Source organism: Typopeltis vanoorti, chromosome 5 (assembly GCF_054136105.1).
Source record: "Typopeltis vanoorti isolate ZY-2024b chromosome 5, IOZ_Tvanoo_1.0, whole genome shotgun sequence".
Classification (NCBI taxonomy): domain Eukaryota; kingdom Metazoa; phylum Arthropoda; class Arachnida; order Uropygi; family Thelyphonidae; genus Typopeltis; species Typopeltis vanoorti.
Genome location: NC_143553.1, coordinates 131206397 through 131229710, shown reverse-complemented (window position 1 = coordinate 131229710; position 23314 = coordinate 131206397). Strand labels below are relative to the sequence as shown.

Here is a 23314-nt window from a genome sequence, read left to right as displayed (position 1 = left end):
TTCTGAAATTTTTTTTTTTTTATAAAGATCAATCAGACATGTTTTTTTTTTCAAGTTTTTCCCACATATTACAGTGCACAATCTCATAATTGTTTTACTTGACTAAAATAAAATAAAGATATTCTTTTGTTAATTCTTAATCTTGCCAAGTAATACATAAAAATTACAGATACAATAAAATGTTATTTTACTTACATAATACATTAAACAGAAGTTAATCTTTAGCACTTTTTAGCAAAAAAAATCAAATCAAAACTAGATAAAGAAAAATAGTGGATGTTTTATTTAATTAGCATCAATGAGACTTCTGCTGCTGCATTACTGATGACAGATAATTTCAGGTTACATTTTGTAACCTGTAGAGATATGCATGCACTACTAGTTCCATCTGTAAGGCTACTCCTATTATGAGAATTAACAAAGTTCATCACTGAGAACAATGATTCACAAGAATATGTAGATGCAAAATGGATAGTAATGCTGTTGCAAAGGTATTTAAACATACAAAAGTTTCTGGAATAGTATTTCAAGTCCTTAGTACCTCATTTTCTGCACTTCTTTCTGTTACTCCCTAATCACGCCTTTTCAATATTTTCCAAGTTCACTCTGATGTCAACAAATTCCTACATCCAAATTTAATTACTTTGAAAATCAATCAACTGCATTTCAAAATCATCCATATTTATCCAAGAAAACACCTGCAAGTTTAATTCATCCAGTTTTATAGTGTCTGGAAACTTAATGAATTTTGCAGTCTCTTCTAATTCTCTGAACTTAACAAATCTAAGAGAGATCTGCTCAACAGTTGACACAATAACGTTTAAAAATAGCTTTTGAAAACATTGGCGGTCTGTTTTTTCATCCTTTTGGATATCACTGATGTATTTCTTTAGGTTTGGAAAATATCTAAATTTCTCACTGTCTACATCCCTCTTAAAAACTCCTATTTCATTTCAAATGCCTTTATGTTTTTATATGGTTTTGTAACCAGAAGTCAGGCCATATTTTTTTAAGATTTTGGTTAACTTTTCAGAGGCGCCCGGATATAGGGAATGGTGATGGATTTAGTGTAATCTTTATTATGGGGGGGGGGGTAACTGGTTTTAATATTTTTTGGGGGTTGTAGCCATTGGCTAAGAAAGTGTTAAGGATGTTGTGTCGGAAAAAGTGCCAATTCACTTTTAATGAGTCATCCCATTTCCGACCCAACATAAGGTAACGTTAAAAACCATGGATATGGACATGCTTATGCCTCCAGAAGAAAATGTGTATTTTGGTAACTCAGAACTATGTCTAACCATGTTTCTAGTAGATATTAAGTGAATTTTGAGTAGCCATAAATTAAATAGATAATGTTTGTGGATTATTTAACAAAGGAAAATTATGTATAAATGCTGAAAGATGTATATAAGATGATATATGTATGTATTGAGCCATGTCAAAAACAGTTCGGAGTTGCGGTGACCAATTGGCCGCCGCTATGTGCATGACGTAGTCACCAAGAGAGGGTGCTCACATTAACTATATAGGTTTCGGTGTGTAATTCAATCGCTCTTATTTTTCTGTTCCTGGTTCCTGATCAAAGTCCTGGATAGCTGTGAAGCTTGCCGCCGTACCCAGCAACATTCTCCCATTGCTGTGCGTGCCATGTCGACCGTAGCTACAACTGAGGAATGCGGCCAGAGTTCCAGAAAAGAGCTGTTGGTTAGCCATGCCAAAGTATAAATCAGCGAAGAGGTGAACCTTTTCGAAAAGAACAGAAGTATGTCGCAGACGCCATAAGAAATGTACGGTGAGGAAACCCAGAAGTCTAATTAAAGAAGTCCCAACAACCATCAGAAAGGCAAGAACGGTAAGGTGTAAGTTTTCGTATTAAAATTGAATAATAACCAAAGAGGGTATAGGAACCAGAGGGTTAAGGAGCTCCATATAGTCAACTTCCACTTTGTATCTAAAGAACTGTATTCTTTTGAACATTCTGTCTATGTCTAAAGAGCAAGTGACACCCTAAGCTTAAGCTGAGCTGGGAACCAAGGCTTTGGACTGTTTATGTTGGAAGAAACATTTATATCATTGTGTTAAATTAAATTTTGAATATTAACTGAATTTTTTTTGGGGGGGGGGGATAAAACCTGGGCATAATATTATCTCATGTGAATTTTGCAAGACTGAGTACCTGTCTGATATGCTCCATATTAGGATTGTAGAATGTATCTATGTATATGTGTTATTCCTATATATAGGAACTGAGCAACTCTGTAGGAATTAACCGATTCTGAACGTAGTTACACAAAGAAGAGTATGAGATCGCTAGAATAAGACTTTAGAGTAAACCTTTTGGATATGTTAATTTAAGGGGGGGGGGGTTTCAGGCTCTTTAGAATTGAAATTTCTAACTAAAGTGCATATATGTATTTGTCTAAATAAATGTATTTCTTTAATTCAAACCTCATGAGTCTGTCATTGTTCTGAGAATTGAGTTACCATTTGTTAAATTTCAGACCATGCATAGGTAATAGGGGAATCCATTAGCAACTAAGAAAGGGGGACCACGACCGCAAACCACTTGATCCCTATATTGTTTTTCAGTAGTTTTAAATTGTGTGTCAGAATTCAGTTGCCGGCTGGCGCAGTCGACTTAAAAGAATATAAATTTGTTGGCAACAGAATAGCTGAGAATAAGTAAGATTAGTAAATAACATAACTAATAATAACAGGGCCAGTATGAAGATGTAACAATGTGGTTTAGTTCAGTGTTTAGGGCATTGTCATCTGAACAGATTAATTTTGCCCTGTTATATAGTGTTTTTATAACCCCATATTGTTGTGAGAGGGAGGGGGGGGGGAGAATTGCTGGTGAATGTATCTGCCTGTATGGGTGGGTTTTCTGTAAACAGAGAAAACCAAGGATCCATCAGGCTGGCAAGTGATTAGTGTCTAGGAAAGGTGGCCAAATAGCGAAGACAAACAGTGGGTTTTTGTGGGGCTGAGTTTAAGGCTTTCTCTTCAAGTCTCCATAAAGAAGTTGGCTAGGGGTGGGAGAGTGGTGAAACTATGGCTGTCCCCTCTATCTGTCTGTAGAATTTTCCTTGCTAAACGAAATAGCCCGAGTTTATTGTGAACTGAAATAGGCCTGAGATATCAGGAGGAAATTTGGCTTGGATGAGCTCTAAGGTTTCCTTGAGTGGGACATTTGTGAATAGGGAGGAGACGTCAAAACTGACCATTATGTCAGTATGTTGGAGTGAGAGGTTTTCTATACTGGCTTTGAAGTGGGCTGAGTTTTTTTTTTTTTTTTATGTGTGATGGTGTATTGCCAGTATAGTGTGTGAGCAGTTTGGCTAAATGTTTTGCTAATTTGTATGTGGGGGAAATCAATGCCATCCACTATGGGATGTAATGGCACATTTTGTTTATCTATTTTTGGAAGTCCATATATTCTGGGGGGAGGGGGGTTAGAGTTAAAAGGTTTTAGTTTGTTGGTAACTTCCACAGGCCAAGAAGTGACCTTCTTAAGGAGCCTTTGGAGTGTTCTAATTTGGGAGCTGGTGGGATTATACTCAATGGGGAGGTAGGTAGACTGATCTTTGTAGTCGGTTTGGTTGAGAATCAAATTGGCATTTCCCTTATCTGCTTTGGTGATTACTATTTCTTTGTTTTTCTTCATTTCTTGTAGAGCTTTATATTCTCCTTTGGATAGGTTTGTTTTTGGTGGTCTTGCTTTGGTGAGAACACCGGCTACATCCAGTCTGATATTGTTAGCGATATGGTTTTGAAGGTTACAGATATCCTGGTATATCCAAATTATTATTTCTTCGGGAGGTATTTTCTTAAGAGATATTTTGGCGAAATTGTGGCCATGTGCCAGTGCACTGAGTGCCTCAGGCTTCAAAGTAACAGAAGAAAGGTTGATTACAGTGTTGAGTGGTTGTTGAGGTTCAGAGGTAGAGTCCTTTTTCAAGTTTTCAAATTTTTTGATATGCCGACTTTGTATCTTTTCGAATTCTTTTCCTGCCAAAGTGCACGAGATGTCGTAGAATTGTCGAAAGGTCGTGGTTCAGCATGTCGGAAAGCTCCTCGCCTAGCGCCCGAATATCTTTGTTTACGTCGGCTAGGAGAATGCAAGTAGCAGTAATTTGTTCTCATAAAAGGGCGAAGCTAGCGCGGTTATTAAATAATGCAAAGAGCCTTCTGTGAAGAGAAATGGTGCTTTATTTTACACAATTTCGGATTACCTCATTATCCTGGGAGTGTTTTAAGAAGGTCAAACGATTTAGTTGTCTCGATATCTTCAGCTTTAGTTTGCTGTATTGGCAGGCCTTGCGTACAATAGAATCTCCGTGGATGATCATAATTCTTGTAGATAGGCTTATACATTGGTAACACGACTATTAAATTATTTAAGGAATTTACAATGTATACTGGAATATTAATTAAAAGAAACATTAATTTAATACCACTTTCCTTCATAATGTGATCCATATAGATAATGAATAACATACATAGTTTATTCACAATATGATGCAATGTGAAAAGGGAAAAGAGATTTATATTTAAAATTAAATATTGCAAATTATGGTCTTCCAAGTCTCTCTATCTTGAGCTAACTGATGGATGTCAGATGGAGTTTTGCAGTTCAGCCTACTGATGGTTTCACATATGTATTGCCAAAATTATTTGCATGGTCTTCCTCTACTGCATTTGTACAGGATGAGGGATTCTAAAAAAAGGGCAAGACTTCAGGATTCTGAGTTGATGCCCAAGCCATCTAAGTTGTAGTTTTTTTTTTACTATACTGACAAGCGGTTCTTGCTTAACCATATTTAGCACAGCAGGGTTAGTGATGAGGTCCATCCAGGTGTATCCAAAGCTTTCTTGCTTTGGTTTTTTTCAGCGAAGTCTTCACAATTTATTGGTAGAGTAGTGGTTAGATGCAGGTCCGCTAGTCGACTTGAATGTTGGGGATTATCAACATTCAGTAATTCTTGAAAGTAGTTTCTCCATTCTTTCATCAAGTTCGAATTTACTGACAGCTGTCTATTGTTTTTGTCAGGTGTGACAATATTTCCACTTCATTTTGTTTTATGGTGACGGATATAATTTATCATTTGAAAAGTGTTTCTAGTATCCCCAGTTTTATTATAAATTTCAAGTTCCTGCCAGTATTCATTTATTTGATTTTCTTTGTCTCTGGTCATTAGTTCATGGACCTTGTTATTTAAAATGTCTAGTTTTTCTGTATTTCATTCCTGTTTAAGCGGTAGAGTTTCCTTGCTTTATTTCTTTCATCTATATATTTTTCAGTTTCAGGGATAATCCATTTTGTCGAATCTTTTTTTTTTTTTTTTGTTGCTGTTTCCAAGAATTTTGTTGGATGTTACGTTTATTGCTTCAATGATACCCTTATACTTTTCATCAACTGGATCTTTAAGAATGTTTTCCATATTGTCTTCTAATGTGCTGTGGAAAGATGCTGCAATTTGCAGGTTATTTAGTTTGTCCCAGTTGTATTGTTTCTTTTTAGGCTTGTTATTTTTAGAGGCTTTTAGTGAAAGTTTAATGTGGGTACTGATTATTCTGTGGTCAGAGTTTAGTTCAACCATGTTATATGCTCGATAGTTCTTGATTGATCTGATCCACTTTCCATTGATTAATATGTGGTCTATTTGGGAATAAGAACCATTTGGATGTTCCCAGGTCCATAATCTTCCTTTTGGATGGTGAAATTTGGTTTAGGTGATTACCATGTTATGGCTATTGCAGAAGTTCAAAAGAAAATGTCCATTGTTATTTGTGGTTTCATGATAAGTGCATTTATTTTAGAAGTTATGGACTTTACAACCATGTTTTAAATAACTTTTAATTTCCCGACGTTTCGATCTTCATATTAAGATCATCATCTGGAGCATATACAAATATACAGGACAAGCTGAGTTACATCACACACATAGTAAGCTAAAGAAACAATGATTTGGTCACTGGTTATTCTACTGGCATGACCTCTAGTGGTAAAAAAATAAAATGGTTGTAAAGTCCATAATTTCTAAAATGAATGCTGATCACTGTGCAACACTAAAAGAAAGGATGAGTGTATTGGCAATGTCTTTACCAATTTGGGCATTAAAATCCTCACCAATGAGTGTGACATTGTGAATTGGAATGTTCATGACAGTTTCAGAAAGATCTTTATAATAGGTGTATTTATCTTCTAGTGGAACACATTCTGTAAGAGCATATGTGAATATTATTGTTAGTTTTGGGTTAGTACTTATGGTTATGAGGAGAATTCTTTCAGACACTTTTTCAATTGATGTTACTTTTTCTGCTAGTTTCTTCTTGAGCATTATTCCAACCCTTCCAGTACCATCATTATTTGCTGAGTTATAAATAAATCTCCATTTTTTGTCAGCTGATGATGTTTCATTCACTTCATGATTGTTAGTTCTCCATCTATGTTCTTGTATACATATAATGTCTATGTTGACTTTTTCTGCTCCTCTAAGTAGCTCAAAAAATTTTCCAGATTTCTTAAGTGAATGAATAACAGAGGGGATAATGTACATCCTTGTCTGACACCAGATTTAACATTAAAACCATCTTCCTGTACTTCCATCAATTCTAACTGCTGACTTACAACTCAAATAAAGGCTAAGTATTGCTTATTGAGTAAAAAATAAGCTAATTACCACTGTCTGCTGTGTATCTATTTTAGTTGCCATTTTGGAATGAATTGGTTACCGCGTGGTGTGAGTGAATGCTCTCTAAAGAAAAAATTATGGGCGCACATCTATTCTCTCTTTAGTTGTATTCCATTACTTCAAAATCAGCAATAATAAACAAAACAAGCATTTGGAATGACCGGCATTCCCCAACAGATGTGATAAGGCACACTTGAAAACTATTTCCAACATAAAACAGAATCAGCATTAATTAAATAAAAACTGATAATTAAACTGAAACTCATCTGATTTTTTTACTCAAGTAAAAATTCTTGCTTGTCATGGATGAATGAATTTTTCAAGCCCTGACCAACCTATTGGAATTTCTGATCCTATTAACCTTGAAGAACATAAAAGTTACACCCATGATCATCTATATGGCAAATTAGGACTGACAGACCACACTCTGGATTCTATCACACAGGATTAAATGCAAGAAAACATTCTTTGCTACATAGGAGTTGCCATGGGCCAAAACTATTTAAAAAATCAGTACTAACTATGAAGAGCTCTCTCCACCTTCATGTATGGCTGCATTAATTTGCCAAAAGATCTAGGAGACATTCATTCTGAGATTAAATATAGCCTGGCTTCTCCAAATTAACTTCACAGTTATCCCATCCCTAGTCGCACATTCTTTTACAGTTACAATTTAACACGTTCGCTGCCACGCTACTTCGGCATAGTCTGTTCCCGTACGCCGAGCAATTTCACTTCTTCAAGGTCAGTACGGTAATCTCGTTGCCGGCGGTAAGCGTCCTACGAGTATACTTGTAGTTGGCTTGTGCAGAGCATATACCTTCTATGAGAATACACAGTTTTGATGCTAGCTCCACAAGCCAAGCAATTTCACTTCTTCAAGGTCAGTACAGTAATCTCGTTACTGGCGGTAAGCGTCATATGAGTATACTCGTAGCTGGCTTGTGGGGCTGGTTTACGAACTACGAGTATACTCGTAGTTGGCAGCTAACGTGTTAAATTGTAGAAACAATTTAAATTTTAACTACAATCTAGTGGAGTGCAGTACTTGTCCCAGTTGTAATCTCTGAAGATGCTAACTAATAAACCAGAAAAATATTATTATGTGACACCTCCAAGTAGTCCAAAGACTCATTGAGGGAGGGCATGTACTCTATAGCTCTCCATCTCCACCACTTAATCTGCCAACTACAACTAACGTAATCATCTACACCAATGCCATCTACAGCCCACCACCACCACTAATATTTTTTGTCTGTAAATTGTGTGTTTTCTGAAATTGCTCCTTCCCAATTTGTCTGTATGCAGGATGAAAAACCAGAGTTTCTGGAAGGAAAAAAACCCTGCTATCTCTGTATGAGACCAGCTAACTGACCTGCAATTGAAAAAAAACCCATTTAAAGATTCCTCTCATCATGACAAGAATCAAACTTAAATTTTTCAATCGAAGGGCACAATGTACTGTTGTTCTTCCAATTGTACTACAGAGGTGCTTATTAAGTTCAATAAATTAATTATTTTTCTCTTAGTGCTGTTTATACTGTGAAGCCCTGTTATGAATACCACAATATGGGAATGATTTATGAGTCATTCATATTCATGTCTCTTTACAGAAACCAAGAATTATCTTAAATGATATCTGAAAATCTCTCATTCTTTTAGCATGTCAGATTTCAATTTTCCTAACAACTATCTTCAGTGACTTTACATTCTTGTTAAGATGAATTTATTCATTTCCACTGTAACATTGTAATATACTATTAGTTTATTAATATACTTTCCAAAATACTATTAGAGTATTTGAGGACTAAGAGCAACTCTTTCCCATTTTATTATCTTTTCATCTCATGCAGTGGGAGTCTTCTCTCCCGGGTATTTGCCTCACTTAGTAGTCCCATCCTGCCTGGTCAGGTGGGATGAATTTGGACCAAAACCTCCAAGATTTGTGGAAAAGATCTCTGCAACCCAACACTTTTTTCTTGCAATGACTTCAAATTCCTAAGATGGTTGTGCCTTATAATTAATCTCATGATACATTGTCTGTCATGCAGAATAATCATAGTGTTAAGGGTTTAAGCAGAAGGTGCTGTTAAAGAAGTATATTACAGTTTCCAACACAAGTCAATGTTGCTGTGAATAAGAAATACAGGAGACATACCATGAACCCTAGAGGTAAATTTTACATAAGCAAATAGAACATATGGATGCTTCAAATGGATACCCTTAACATTGTCTTCTATACCTCTCCAATTAAGATATGGAGAGGTATAGAAGAGAGATGTATTTATGGGACTAAAGTACATTTTCTTAGGGGACAGTTAGGGTCCCAATGTGGCAGATTTCATCTGGAAGGGACCAAACAACACCTGTGGTGAAAGACTACTGAAATTTGCTCATGCTAACAGATTGGTCATTACCAATCCCTGCTTCAAGAAGTACCCACGATGCACCTACGCTTGGATATCTAAACACTGATAAGTTAAGGCACGAGATTGATTACATCCTGGGACTCAAGCGGTTGAAAATTAGCTTCTTTGATGTGCATATTTTTCCTAAAACAGACTGTGGTATAGATCATTATTTAGTAAGAGTCAAAGACAGACTCCAAAATCTTCCAAAGTCAGGCCCATCCACCCACTTGGGAAGTGGGTTCACAGAAGAAACATCAACATGATTGGATGCTCTTTTGGAGACTAGCAAGGAGAACAAGTCTAGAATGCTCTGGGAGGGAGTCATAATACAGGATGCAGCCAAGAAGTATCTAGGTCCAGCTAGAAGATCAAGAGTCCCATGGATATCAGATTCAACATGGGATCTGATCGAAAGGTGGAGGACTGAGAAACAGAGACTGAAAAATATAAGAGATTACATAGAGAAATCAGAAAAGTAATCATGCTAACAAATGTGAAGAGATAGAGTTCCAGATGAGGCACAATTATAAAAGAATCTTTCTTTTAGTTTGTGACCAAAGCAAAAATTTAAGCCCCAAATTGAATGTCATAAAAGATAGGAATGGAGCAGCACTAACAGAAGAATTGGAAATTGAAAAGAGATGGAAAGAATACTGTGAGGAATGGTACAGTAGAGAGGATAAGGAAAATTCCGATTTGAAACCTACACCACTTAGGCATGCAGTTGACAGAGCAGTTAAGCAGCTTGACAACAATAAGGCCAAATGCAGAAAGAATCCTAGCAGAGTTAATTCAGATCACAGGGGGGGATGGAAGGTGGAAGTGTTTCATAGATTGATCACAAGGATGTGGGAGACAGGATCATGGCCTAGAGACTGGAAAAAGTCAGTTTTCACACCACTGCTCAAGAAGGAAAATATGAAGGATTGTAAGAACTATAGATCTATTACTTTAATCTCTCCTGCAAATTTTATTGCATGAGAGATTAAATAGGATTAAGGCCAAAGTTGAGGCAGAGATGCCTGAACAACAAGCAAGTTTTAAGAAAGGTAAGGATACTAGATATCAGATCCTTTGCCTTAGACATATCATAGAAAACTATAAAGAATTTAGACTTCCTATGTTTCTTAGACTACTCTAAAGCTTTCGACCATGTTCAGCATGTGAAAAGTAACGAAAAGAATGGGTTTTCCTCAACACACTATCAGGTTGATAGCTAACTTGTACAGGGAGCAAGAAGCCATGGTAGGAACAGGTGTTAGATTAACTGATTGTTTCAGGTTGGAAAGGGAGTTAGCCAAGGATAACTACTTTCTCCTCACCTGTTTAGTATTTATGCTGAGGACATCATACGAAGGGGGGGGGGGGGGCTGGAAAGTTCTGATAAACACTTGGAACAAAAATGATATTAAAGCAACTTAAAATTAACACAAGAAAGAACATATGTTAAAATGCTTAAACTCTTATGTTTCATCAAATTATAATATATATATATATATATATATATGGGAATAAATTTTTAACTTGGGTATATTGTATATTAGGATAACCAAGCAATTTTATATGCTTGGTTATTTTAGCACCTAATCCCAAGTATGCAAACAATTAAGTTTGCGCCTGAAACAAAGTTCAAGTCTAAAGATGGTACAAACACCAGGGCAACTCATTGTAAAGGTGGGTAAAGCTTTGATCACTATTTCTCCCACATCCTTGTGATCACTATTTCAACCTTTTTTGAGGAGACCTCAAAAAAGGTTGAAACCGGTCTGGGTAGTGACCCCACCCATAATGCATTGCAGTATACATCTTCTAGTGAGATGTGCTTTACATTATGGGAAAAATACTAAGAATAGTGATCAAAGCTTTACCCACCTTTACAATGAGTTGCCCTGGTGTTGTACCATCTTTAGACTTGAACTTTGTTTCAGGCGCAAACTTAATTGTTTGCATACTTGGGATTAGGTGCTAAAATAACCAAGCATATAAAATTGCTTGGTTATCCTAATATATATATATATATATATATATATATATATATCAGGGGTGAATATTCCGGGTGTGCAGTGCTCATCCATGAAATATCAGTATCTATATTTTTGCATTTATTCCCGTTAAAGACTCATCCAATCGTTTGCAGCCTTCACGCTATTCCTAAAATTGAACACAATATACTGTACTAATGCTTCATTGTCCTCTTCATGAGGGTAATAAAGCATTAGGGGCTTCATGAAGAAGGCGCTTTTTGCTGCGTAAACATTGCATCACATTCACATTAATAGCCCAGGTGTGCTTTCAAAATGCATACACCTTTGAGCCATTTGAAAAGATGTAAAGAGGGTGCAGCATGTCAAATTCTTAGCGTTGTATTATTTTTAAACCGCTGAGAAGGCATGACTAGAATAAAGAATTCACGCCTGAGAAGGCGTGCCTCATCTCATCTTCCTTATACCCTCTTTTACCTTGCGGTGTCGAGGGTCCATTGATCATTGGACCTCACTCCGTTTTACAGGATAAGGTGGTCAGCCTTATGCCCTGAGTGCCTGGAAAAAGAAATAATTGTGTCGACCAATCCAATTGAATGTTGTCACTGTCATGAGTTGAGAGATTACTATATCCAACGGTTTATTACAAACAGCTGTTACACAAGTTTTCTGGAACTGAAAATCTGAAAGGGGATGTTAGGAGAAAAATGCTAATTGTTTTTTGTTTTGCTTATGCAGTATAGCATCTGTTGAGGTTGTAAAGTTTTTTTTTAACAATATAGAGACATTTTTATTCTAGTCTTCAGAAACAACAGACAGTAAAAAATATCTATTCCTGAATAAAAATGAATATTCTGTTTATTATAAGACGTGGTTGATCTACAACAAAATACCAGCATATGTGAGATTGATAAGACAGAAGAACCGCTGATACTAAAAAAAACTAATGAATTTAGGATTCCCGAAAGTGTGGATAATTCCGATAATGATCAGATGTTATGTATACTGAGTCTCAGTAAACAAAATAAAATTCTTGGAAAATGGAGCGAAATATACACAAATGAGACAAATACACATAACATACGTGCAACAAATTTTACGAGATGATTTGCTGCTCCATCAAACCATATTTATTCCTGCAATACTCTCTCAAATGTTTTTTTTTTTTTTAAATCACGCCATCATAAATTCACTTATTCATGTTTAGAATTTATAGGATCATGCTATTCGCTCTACCCAGCAACTTATAGGACAAACATATCACAAATGATAATCATTCTCTACCATTAATGAAGTAGCCTGTGTAGCTCAGTGGATGTGGCGTTTGCACACCACCGCGCTTGGCCGCACGAAGGAAGTCTTGGTTTCGAGTCTAGTCGGCGACTAGAGGAAATTTTTCTAAGTCTTTTTTCGACCGGTTCCCGAATTAGTCGATCTCTGGCACGGGCAAGCAGGTTTTTCCTCCCGGAAACTCGGGTTTTTCGTCCTGTAAACTCAAGAAAATCGACCGCAGAACCCACATTATTTCAGACATTAAATATATTGTGTTAGGGTTAGGGACCACGAGATGGCGGCACATTTGAGCCGTCTCTCTTCACTGCGTACCGCTTAATTAGTGATAGCTTTGGGCCATCTGTCTCTGATTGGGTACCAGTAGAGATTGAACTGCCCACTTAGTCTCCAAAAGTTAGATAGGGCTAAATGGCCTCGCCTACTCCCGTATACGGGAATAAAAAGGCGTTAGCTGATTGTTTTTTTTTTACCATTAATGAAAGTGCTTCTACTCACACTTATTCCTTCCTATTCTCACGTCTTATAAATGATGGTTCACATATTTTCATCTTTGCATATTTCAAATATACCAACCAAATATAGCATTCTCCTGCATTGCTGTTTTCTAATCAATAATAAAACAGATTGTTCCCCTACTCTACGCAAAAATATTCAAAGTTATTCTGCAATCAATTGCATTGGACCTATTAAGATGAGTGCTGATGCACTATGCCCTCTCAAAACTTTCATACATCGATAAAATGCAATCCCACTGTCATGGGCATCTGCAGGGGGGACGGGGTACATCCCGTGGGATCGATTAAAAAATTCCACAAATTATAATCGTAAAATTGATTGAGATATGTAACTATAGAACAGGGTAGCTATAGAACACGTGTTTTATTGCAGTAATAAAACACATGTTCCTGTTTTTGGTTCATCTTTTTCATTTGTGAACAGTGACCAGTTAGTTTGCCCTCTGTCTAACAAGTTACAGAGTGAAGTGTGAATTGTAAATTTATAGTGAAACAAATTTAAATAAAAAAAAAAAAAAATACAAAAAGAAATAATTTAATTTAGGATTAATTAATTAGTTGATTTTTAATATATGAAATTGTGCTAAAAACTATTCATTCTGAATACCTTTTTTCTCCCCAAGAATTAAAGATCATTAAAATCTATGCAAAATGAAAATAATGTATTTATAGTTTACATCGACAAATAATTACATAAAAAAACCTAAAAGACATTTATTGATGTAATTATTTAATTAAATCAATAATTATAAAAATTTATTGGTGTAATTATTTGTCTCCAAGCTCCCCCCTCCTGGAAAACATGACAGCACATCAACTAAAATGATCACGAGACGCCACTGATATCAGAACTTGCTACATGCCCCCCTCCCCCCTTTGTAAGTGTAGCAATGAATGAGCTTAAGACAGGAATAAGAATAGGTAGCAGATGGATCAGTAATCTTAGGTATGCTGATGATACAGTGCACTTTTATAATGTTTATAATGACAAGGAAGAACTAGGACAAATCCTTGACAGAGTTAATGATATAAAAGACTTAAACTCAACCCTAGCAAGACGAAGATTATGGTTCTCCAAGGAAATATAGACAAGGAAACTCCTAAGAAACAAGTACTTAACAGAGAAGCAACTAATGAAGTCAGAAAATTGATGTAATTAGGATGATTAACGTGAGGCGATTTGCATTGGCCATCTATACAAGAGTTAGGTGATGTTATAATGTGCCCATCCAAAATGAGTTAGATAATAGTGCAGAAGGACAAATGTGCCAACCAATAATAGCCTTAGTGAATGAGCAGAATGCAAAGTTAGGCATAAGGATTTTCAAAGTTTGAGTTGCATTCATGTATCCGTTTATAATGGTTACTATTGGGTGACTACAAAGATAGGATTTTTGGCATGAGTCACTTTATATACTAAATTATTTATCATGGACTGTCAAACATTTGTGGCAGATTAAGGTTTAGATAGTGGTTTGGGGTTTAGAGTGACTTGCAGTTGAAAGTTGCTCATTCCAGCAAGAATTATTTCTTTTTTTTTTTTTTTTGTATCAAGAGAGTGAAGTAGTAATGACCACAGAAATGAGGAAATACAAATCATAAAGGTCATTCTACTGGGTCAAAAGGACAAAAAATTAGACTTTGTGGACAATGGTTGCTCCAGGGAACACAAACTGTGGGCCGCGGCCCCCTTGGGGGCCACAGGTTTTGTTGAGGGGGGGGGGGGCCGTGATATAATGAAAAACAAATTTAAAATGTTTAAAGATTAAGTAGATTTTTTTTTATTTTAAAAGAAACGTATTTAACTTTTATTATTTATTTTTGTTATTTTTTATATTTTAATGGAAAAATTCACGCATTGGTGTTGGTTCACAAACTTTGCTTCCTGCGTATTTCGGCGCTTAATGAATATTAGTAAATATTGATTATTGATATGTTTCATTTCAAAGCAGTGGTTAATTGTATTTACTTCGAATGCTCTCCAGGGAAGCTCCAAATCTTCCTGTCCCTTTCATCACGCGTTCGTAATCAGGGACTGTTGATATTGACTTTATATACATATCAAAACTCGTTTTATATTATCACTGTCATCCGAGCTAGTTTTCTGTTACCAATAAAAGTTTCGCATATACTTCACACATGAAAAAAAGCTTAAACAAGTTCATGTGGAAAGATAGTAACTCGCTTGCATTGGTAAACAACACCCCTCCCTAATAGCCACTATACTGCAGAGGCAATAAAAACAAGTACTTTTATTATGCCAGTGAATAAGGTATGAGGAGTCTGTGTAATATATTTTTCAACAAATAGTGCAATTAGAGACAACTGTGATAAAAACACACTAATTAATGAATCACATGTCCCCCTCATACAGAAACTATGCTGGATAGACTGAAACAAAACCATATGTTGCATGGGCAAACACAATATCTAACTAAACACTATTGTTATTAATTAGATGTGTGTGAGTTCGATTTCCCAAAAGCAGCAATAAAATTCAACCGAACGTGTTAAAATTTGTTAAAGTGTTAAAACTAAGTAATATATATATATATATATAATGAATGTTATGGCAGTTTCACATATGGAATTCGGTTGAAGAGAGTTAGCATTTCAACTCAATTGTCAGCTATGCTTTTATCTTTCAGTTGCACCATCTTTTGTTAATACTGCACCAATCATATGCACGTTTTAATAACCTGCCTTTGCTGTCTGTTTCGCGTTAGGCTTAATTACCATAAAGGGAGAAAAGTCACAAAACAGAAAAATGTTCCTGGTCCGGGGATTCCCTTATTCAGGTAATATTCACTAATTTCATATTATCAGTCTGTGGTGTGCCAGTATCGGTAAGTGGTGATATTATTTGATCTATTCTACGTTAAAAAGTTTAACCCTGAGATTGATAAGTGGCTGATAAAAAATAAAAAAAAATCCCGCAAAGAAGCAGAAACAGATTAAAAAAAAAAAGGACAGTATTTCATATTTTCCAGAACAGCTCGCATCGTTTTCAGAACCAAACGGTAAGAGGCAAAAAATGTAATATATGCATTTGATTTTTGCAATATTCGCTGTGTATGTTTTGTATTGAATATAAATACAATAAATATTATAATATATCTCTCTATTACAATTTTTTTCTGAGGGGGGCTGTGAAATATTTTAATTTCTGCAAAGGGCCCTGACATCCAGAAGTTTGGGAAGCACTGGTCTAATTTATCAGGAGAATAGGTGATATCCACAGTCTATTTGGAGGAGTTGATTAAGCAAAAAGGTGTAGGATATTAGGAGAATGTTATTATCCAGGCCTCCATGGAGTCAAAAGACTCATCGAGGGTAGGTCCCTCCCTAAGAAACACAAAGTCTATCATACCACTCCTTAAACTCATTGACCGTTCTTGCTCTCACCACTCCATCAGGCAATGCATTCCATGTTTCAACCACCCTCCATGTGGTTGAAACATGGAGGGTGGTTGAAACACCACTCCTCACCCTCTTGCTCACGGTTTCCTTTCATAACTTCCAGGGATGGCCTTTTGTCATCACTCCTTCCCGCTGTTCAACCAAGTGCAAGAATGCTCCAGTGTCAACTATGTAACCACCTTTCAACAGTTTAAAAGTCTCAATCATATCACCTTTCCTCCTTCTATCCACCAAACTCTGCAGTTCCACATTCCTTGACCAATCCTCCTAACTATCATTGTACAGTCCTGAAACAATCTTTGTTATCCACCTTTGTACCCTTTCCACAGTTAACTTATCCCCTTCAAATTCTGGGGACCAAATCTGAGAACAATAGTCTAAGTGTGGTCTGAACAGAGTCTTATACAACGGAATGATAACCCTTTTATCTCTGCAGGTCAGAGTTCATTATTGCAGCAATCCTTCACCACCTTTGCAATATAGCCTATAAATTTCAGGTTTCTATCAATCATCAACCCAAGATCTTGTCTCCCCTACTTCCTCCAGTATAACTCCTCCCATAGAGTATGCAGCGTCTCATCGATGTGTCCCAAACCTCAAGACCTTACATTTTGCTGCATTAAACTGATACCCCCAGTCATTTGCCCATCTATCTAGCTTATTCAAGTCCTCTTGCGGGACTACCACATCTGCACTATTACTAAAAATCCTTCCCAGCTTCGAATCATCTGCAAACAACTGAATATTCCCTTGCAATCCACTGACAATGTCACTGATATAAAGGTTAAACAATATAGGTCCCAATACTGAGCCCTGTGAGATCCCACCTGTAACCCTCCGCTTCCTTGAAACTGCCCCACCATACACAACTCTGACACCTGTCGGACAGCCAATCCTGAATCCAGTTGGCCAATCTGACATTCAGACCCATGTGCTGCAACTTAAATATCAGCTTATCATGTGGCACCCTGTCAAATGACTTCGCTAAGTCTAAGAAAATTTCAGTATATGCCTTTCCCTCATCTAATGCTCTTGTAACTTTATTATAAAAGGCTGGCATATTGCTAAAACAAGAGCACCCCCTTCACAAATCCATGTTGACTCTCACATATAATATTACCCTCATCCGCCCAATGTTGTATACGGTCCCTCACTACTTTCTCCAAGATCTTACTAACTACTGATGACACACAAACTGGCCTATAATTAGATATTTCCAGTCTGTCTACCGCCCTTATGCAATGGCACTATCTTAACTTCCTTCCATTCCATGGGCACCTTTCCTGCAGCCAGACTTTCATTGAAAAGCCAAGTCAAAGGCACTGTCAGTTCCCTAGCACATTCTCTTAAAACTCGTGATGAAATACCATCCAGTCCCAAAGCTTTACTGACATCCAGAGTACTCAGTATTTGAAACACACACACTCTCCTCCTGTAGCTCTAAACCTCGAACATTAGTATTTTGGTATCTCCTTCCACTTTTTCAGTGAGTTTAAGAGAGAAGTTTTTCTTTTAAGAGAAATGAATCTGAGTTTCAATCATGAAGTTTGGATAATAAGACTGCAAAAAAAACTCAGTACATGCATTATTTCTTCCTTAATGCTATTCAGTAATAAGTGCAAAGTGTTTTACTGTGACATTTGATCAGTATTACAATATCAGGAAATATATATAACAATTAAACACTTACATGGGAGGTTGCTGATCAGGTCTGCTACTCCAGTCCCATATCCAATCTGTAGTTACCTGTTTTTTATCTTGTAGTTCATCCTTTAAATAAATTTAATTGGATATAGATTAGTTTTGTAATGTAGCAAGAAGCTAATTCTATATGCTATATTATTTTATACTTCAGCATTAAAGATAAAGGAGTCCTTAAATAACTCAAGTAAAATCATGCATGATAATAAACTAAGTTTGTTTTATTATTTTGCAAAAATGCAAACGCCTTAATGCAAAATGACCTTCCTAGTCTTTTACACTAAAGATATGGTTGAAGGATTAAAGGTTTATGGAATAAACAAAACACTTATACTGGATTACATCAATTTGACTACAGTTGATCCTTGAACAATGCAGTGGTCAACACATATCCCCCCCCCCCCCCGATGTTGTTCGCATATAACTTTTGACTTCCAAAAACCTTAACTACTAATAGCCTACTGTTGACCAGAAACCTTACCAATAACATAAACAGTTGATTAACACATATTTTGTATGGTATGTATGTATTATATGCTATATTCTTATAATAAAGTAAGGAACAGAAAAAAAAATGTTATTAAGGAAATTCTAAAGAAGTGAAAATACATTAACAGTACTTCATTTATCGATATCCTAAGTTTATGCGTTGATAACGAAGCAGCAGCAATATGATTGCTTTATGGTAGCTTAGTGAAATCAATATGATTGCTTTAATGAATGAATTGTTATAAAATTTTTATTTTATGCTAATTAATTTAATTAGCTAATTAATAAGTTAATTTTATGCAGTTATGATTTAATACTACATCTTTATGTTTGTTTACAATTTCTTGACTGCAAATGGCACCATGCTTATGATCTGTAAGCATTTGTATATGCAAATTTTGAAATTATAACTTTTGATAATAGATTTGTGTATATTTTATGGTAGTGAATGAAAAAATAGACAATTGGATGTTTTTACCCACTTGGTTAGATTATAATAAATTTAGTTTAATCTTTTATCCAAGTGTAAGCAAACAAAATTTGTACCTAAAGTATCTTCAGGACTGAGGCAACTCGTGGTAAAAGTGGACTAAGCTCTTATCACTTGTCTTAGTATCTCCTATAATGCAGAGTACATTAGTTGCCTCAGTTCTAAAGATACTTCAAGCACAAACTTTATTTACACTTGGATAAAAGATTAAACTAAATTTATTATAGTCTAACCAAGTGGAAAAAACTTCCAACATCTTTCTCTTATCCAGACTAATTTAATAATAAGAAGGTGAGACACCTTTTGGCAACTCGTATAGGTAAATATGACTTCTCCATTACTCCCACCTTAGTATTACCACCTCTAGGTCTGGCTCCCACTGATGAGACCTCAATAAAGGTTGAAACCATTCTGGGTAGTGGCCTTTCCCTTAATGCATAGCATTATACATGTCCGCAAGGAGATGCGCTTTGCATTATGGGAGATACTAAGACAAGTGATGAGCTTAGTTCACCTTTACCACAAGTTGCCTCAGTCCTGAAGATACTTCAGGTGCAAACTTTGTTTGCTTACACTTGGATAAAGGATTAAACTAAATTTATTATAAAACAGACTAGTATCTACATATATTTTATGCATTCATGACCTGCCGAACTTTTCCTAATGTTTAATATTTCTATGCTACACAGTTTGAGTTTTCTCAAATTGTCACAGATCTTCAAAAAATTTTCCAATCTATTTATTAAAAAAAAAAAAAAAAAGTGTATAATTGGACCCATGGTTCAAACCTGTGTTCAGGGGTCAACTGTGTCTGCTGAGTTTGTTTTATATAATTTATTAATTACTAATTCATTTATTAATATATTTTGTATATGTTGCAGCAAGTAAAGAAGAATAGTGTCGTTGGAAAAGTCGTAGACGTGTTGCCCAGATACAATAACAGTGAATTAAGAAGGAGAGCAGAGATAATGAATAGTAAGTTCAAATGGTATAAAGCTGATGGATTACATTTGAATGAGTTTGGTGTTGGGCATTTAGAAAGGCTGTTGTTTTCTGAGAAGGCACAGAGTCAAGAAGTTAATGTAGCAAATGATCAGAGTATATCTGTGAAACAGGATAGCATAAATCAACAGATTGTACAGCAGGAGGAAGATGGATATGAGGTTGAAGATGTGGTTGCAGCAGCACAAGGTGATGGAATGCATAAGGTGAGGAAGAGATAGGTAAGAATGGAAATCACAGTCAGGATCAAGGAAATGAGAGTGGTCAAACCAAAGAGAGAGAGATGTAGTATAGCAGCTAGAATAGAGCATGTTGGTGCTGGCAAGATAGCCTCAAACACACATCGATTGTTATGTTCATACACAAAGGAGTTCGAATCAAGAGAGCCGAGTTTGTGGCATTGATTGAGATGATATGCCCAAAAGTAATTGGAATAAGTGAAACTTGGTTGTCTGAGGATAATGTGATGTCAGGAATAGAATTAGAAGGATATATAATTTTCTGGAAGGATAGAGATATGAAAAGAGGAGGAATGCTGTTAACGATTGCAGAGAAATTGTGTCTGCAAAGTGTAGAAGTTGATGGTGCATGCACAGATTTTGAATCTGTGTCGTGATGGAATGTAGAGCAAAGTTGAAATAAACAGGTGAGTATATCTGATAAGATAGGCCAGGGAATGCAGAGAATACCGATTGTGAAATGTTTCAGCAAATTAGTTGAGCATGTAAAAGGAAAGTGATCCTGATGGGAGACTTTAATTACAGGAATATAGACTAGGAGGAGATAGTGTACGGGAACAAGGAGAGAGAGTTTGTGGAATTTCTGAGAGAGAGAGAGAGTGATAAGCATCTTAAGCAGCACATGATTGAAGCAACTAGTGGCTTTAATGTTTTGGATTTGGTAGTAACTTCAGAAGATGTAGTTGTTAATGAGGTGTTGACACTGCTGCCAGTTGGTGAGAGTGATCATGAGGTACTTGTCTGGGAAGTGATGAAACAAGAAAAGGTCACTGCCAAAAATGGATACATGTGAAAGTATAAAGCAGGTGATTATAGGAAGCTCTGTAGTCAGTCAGTATCAGTACATTGGGTAGATGAGCTGAGTGGAAAAGATGTTGGCAATGCATGGAAACACATAAGGCAGTATCTGACAAAGGCAATGTATGACTGCATACCAAGGGTTAAGTGGGTAAATAGAATGGGAGTGAAATGGATGAACAGCAAAATCAAGAAGGCTCTGTTGGAAAAGAAAATGTTATGGAGGCGGTTACAAGACAGTTGGTGGTGATTAGATCCATGAAGAGTATAAGGTGCAGGCTAGAAAGGTGATGAGAATGGTAAAGAAAGTAAAGCTACAGTATGAGAGGAGTTGGCTGGTCAGGCCAAGGTTAACCCAAGGGAATTTTTCCACTACATGGCAAGCAAGAGGAAGAATAATTATATTAGACTAACATTGGTGGATAGTCATGGCAGCAGACTAACAGCAGCTAAGGACATAGTGGAATTATTGAGCGAGCACTTTATCAGTGTATATCATACTGGTATAAATTATCCGGTACAATATATAGAAGAGAGGCAAGTATTAGGAGAATTCAAAGTGAAAGAAACAGAGGTGTATCAGATGTTGGTTGGGTTAGATGTGAATAAGGCTGTGGGAATGGATGATATATCACCATGCATGCTTAAGAAATGTGCACCACAGTTGGTTATGCCCTTGACTGATTATTTAATGAAAGTCTTGCAGTGGGTAGGGTTCCTAAGGAGTGGAAAGAAGGCAAAATAGTACCACTCCACAAGCATGGTTCTAAGACAGAATTCTCCAACTATAGGCAAGTCTGTATAACTGCAGTTGTGGTCAAAGTGTTGGAGAGATTGGTAAGGGATAAATACAGAATTGGGTTGATGAACATAGCATTCTTTATGATGGTCAGCATGGATTTGTAAAGGGTGGGTCCTATTTCAGTAATTTACTTGCATTTTATGATAAGTGAAGAGTGTGTTAGATAAGGGAGAATCATATACAGTGATATTCTTAGACTTTGTAAAAGCGTTTGATAGGTTATTACATGATAAGTTGGTGTACAAGCTGCAGATGATGGGAATAGACAGTATATTGGGTAGATGGATCAGAGATTGACTCTGTCAAATTGCAAAAAAGCATTGAAAATGATACCAGCAGGTTGTGTATGATGGAGCAGCATCTCAAAAAAGAAGGGTAACCAGTGGTGTGACCCAGGGCTCTGTTCTTGGGCCCTTGCTGTTTAACTTGTTTGTAAATGATATATCATGTGGACTGACTGGGGATCTTCAGTTATTTGCTGATGATGCAAAGTTGGGAAGAATTATAAGTAGTAGTGCTGATGCTAAATCCCTTCAGGAAGATTTGAATAGACTTTTTACTTGGACAAAAGAGTGGGATTGTAGTTTTAATATCAATATGTGCAAGGTGTTGCATTTTGGAGTGCAGAAATATAAGGCTGTGTACTATATCAATGGTGCCATACTGCAGGAAGTGGATGAGATTAGAGATTTGGAAGTGATGGTTGACAGTAGACTGAAGTTTAGAGGGCATATTGCTAGTGTTGCAAAGGCTGCACATCAAGTGCTGCTACTCTAACATGAAAGGATAAGGAAGTGGTTGTGCCACTGTATAAGGCACTGGTCAGACCACACTTGGACTATTGTGCTCAAATCTGGTCACCTGATTTCAAAGTGATGTGGACACATCGGAGAGGGTCCAGAGACTAAGACAATATCAGGAGTTTGGAAAGCTGGCTATGGAGAGAGGTTAAAGAGATGTGGATTGCAGAGATTGGTGGGTAGGAGGAATAGAGGTGATATGATAAAGACTTTTAAGTTAGTGAGAGGATTTTATAAGATTAATCCAGAGGGGGATTATAAAAAGAGTAGAAGGTGAGAGGGGAAGAACACCAGAGGTCATTCCTGGAAGTTATGTAAAAGTGTGGTGAAGAAGGGTGCGAGAAGTAAAAGTTCTCCATGTAAAAAAAAAGTAATTTTTTTTTACATGGAGAACTGTCAGTAAATGGAATGCATTACCAGAATGTGTTGTTAATGCAAGGAGTGTTAAGGACTTTAAGATTCTATATGATAAATAGGTTGTCAGTCAAATGAACCTCCCACGATGAGTCTTTTGACTTCATTGAGGGTGTAATAATAATATTTCATTTAAATCTTCTAAGGGGACGTGCATCTAATACTTTAAATACAAAAGTATAAAGTAAATGATATTAGCTCTACAACCTATTCACAGGTTCGTAAACCCTGAAAAATGCACAGTCATAATAATCAAACTA

The 23314-nt window shown here is 36.3% G+C and overlaps 1 protein-coding gene across 1 annotated transcript in view; it reads right to left on the bottom strand.

Annotated features, from left to right (window-relative positions):
* The window catches only part of BNIP3 (BCL2 interacting protein 3), a 147484-nt gene that overhangs the window by 30468 nt on the left and 93702 nt on the right, over nt 1-23314 (bottom strand). The window contains exon 4 of the mRNA XM_090393334.1: nt 18010-18089. Coding sequence (XP_090249460.1) covers nt 18010-18089 — 80 coding nt within the window. The remainder of the gene's footprint in view (nt 1-18009; nt 18090-23314) is intronic.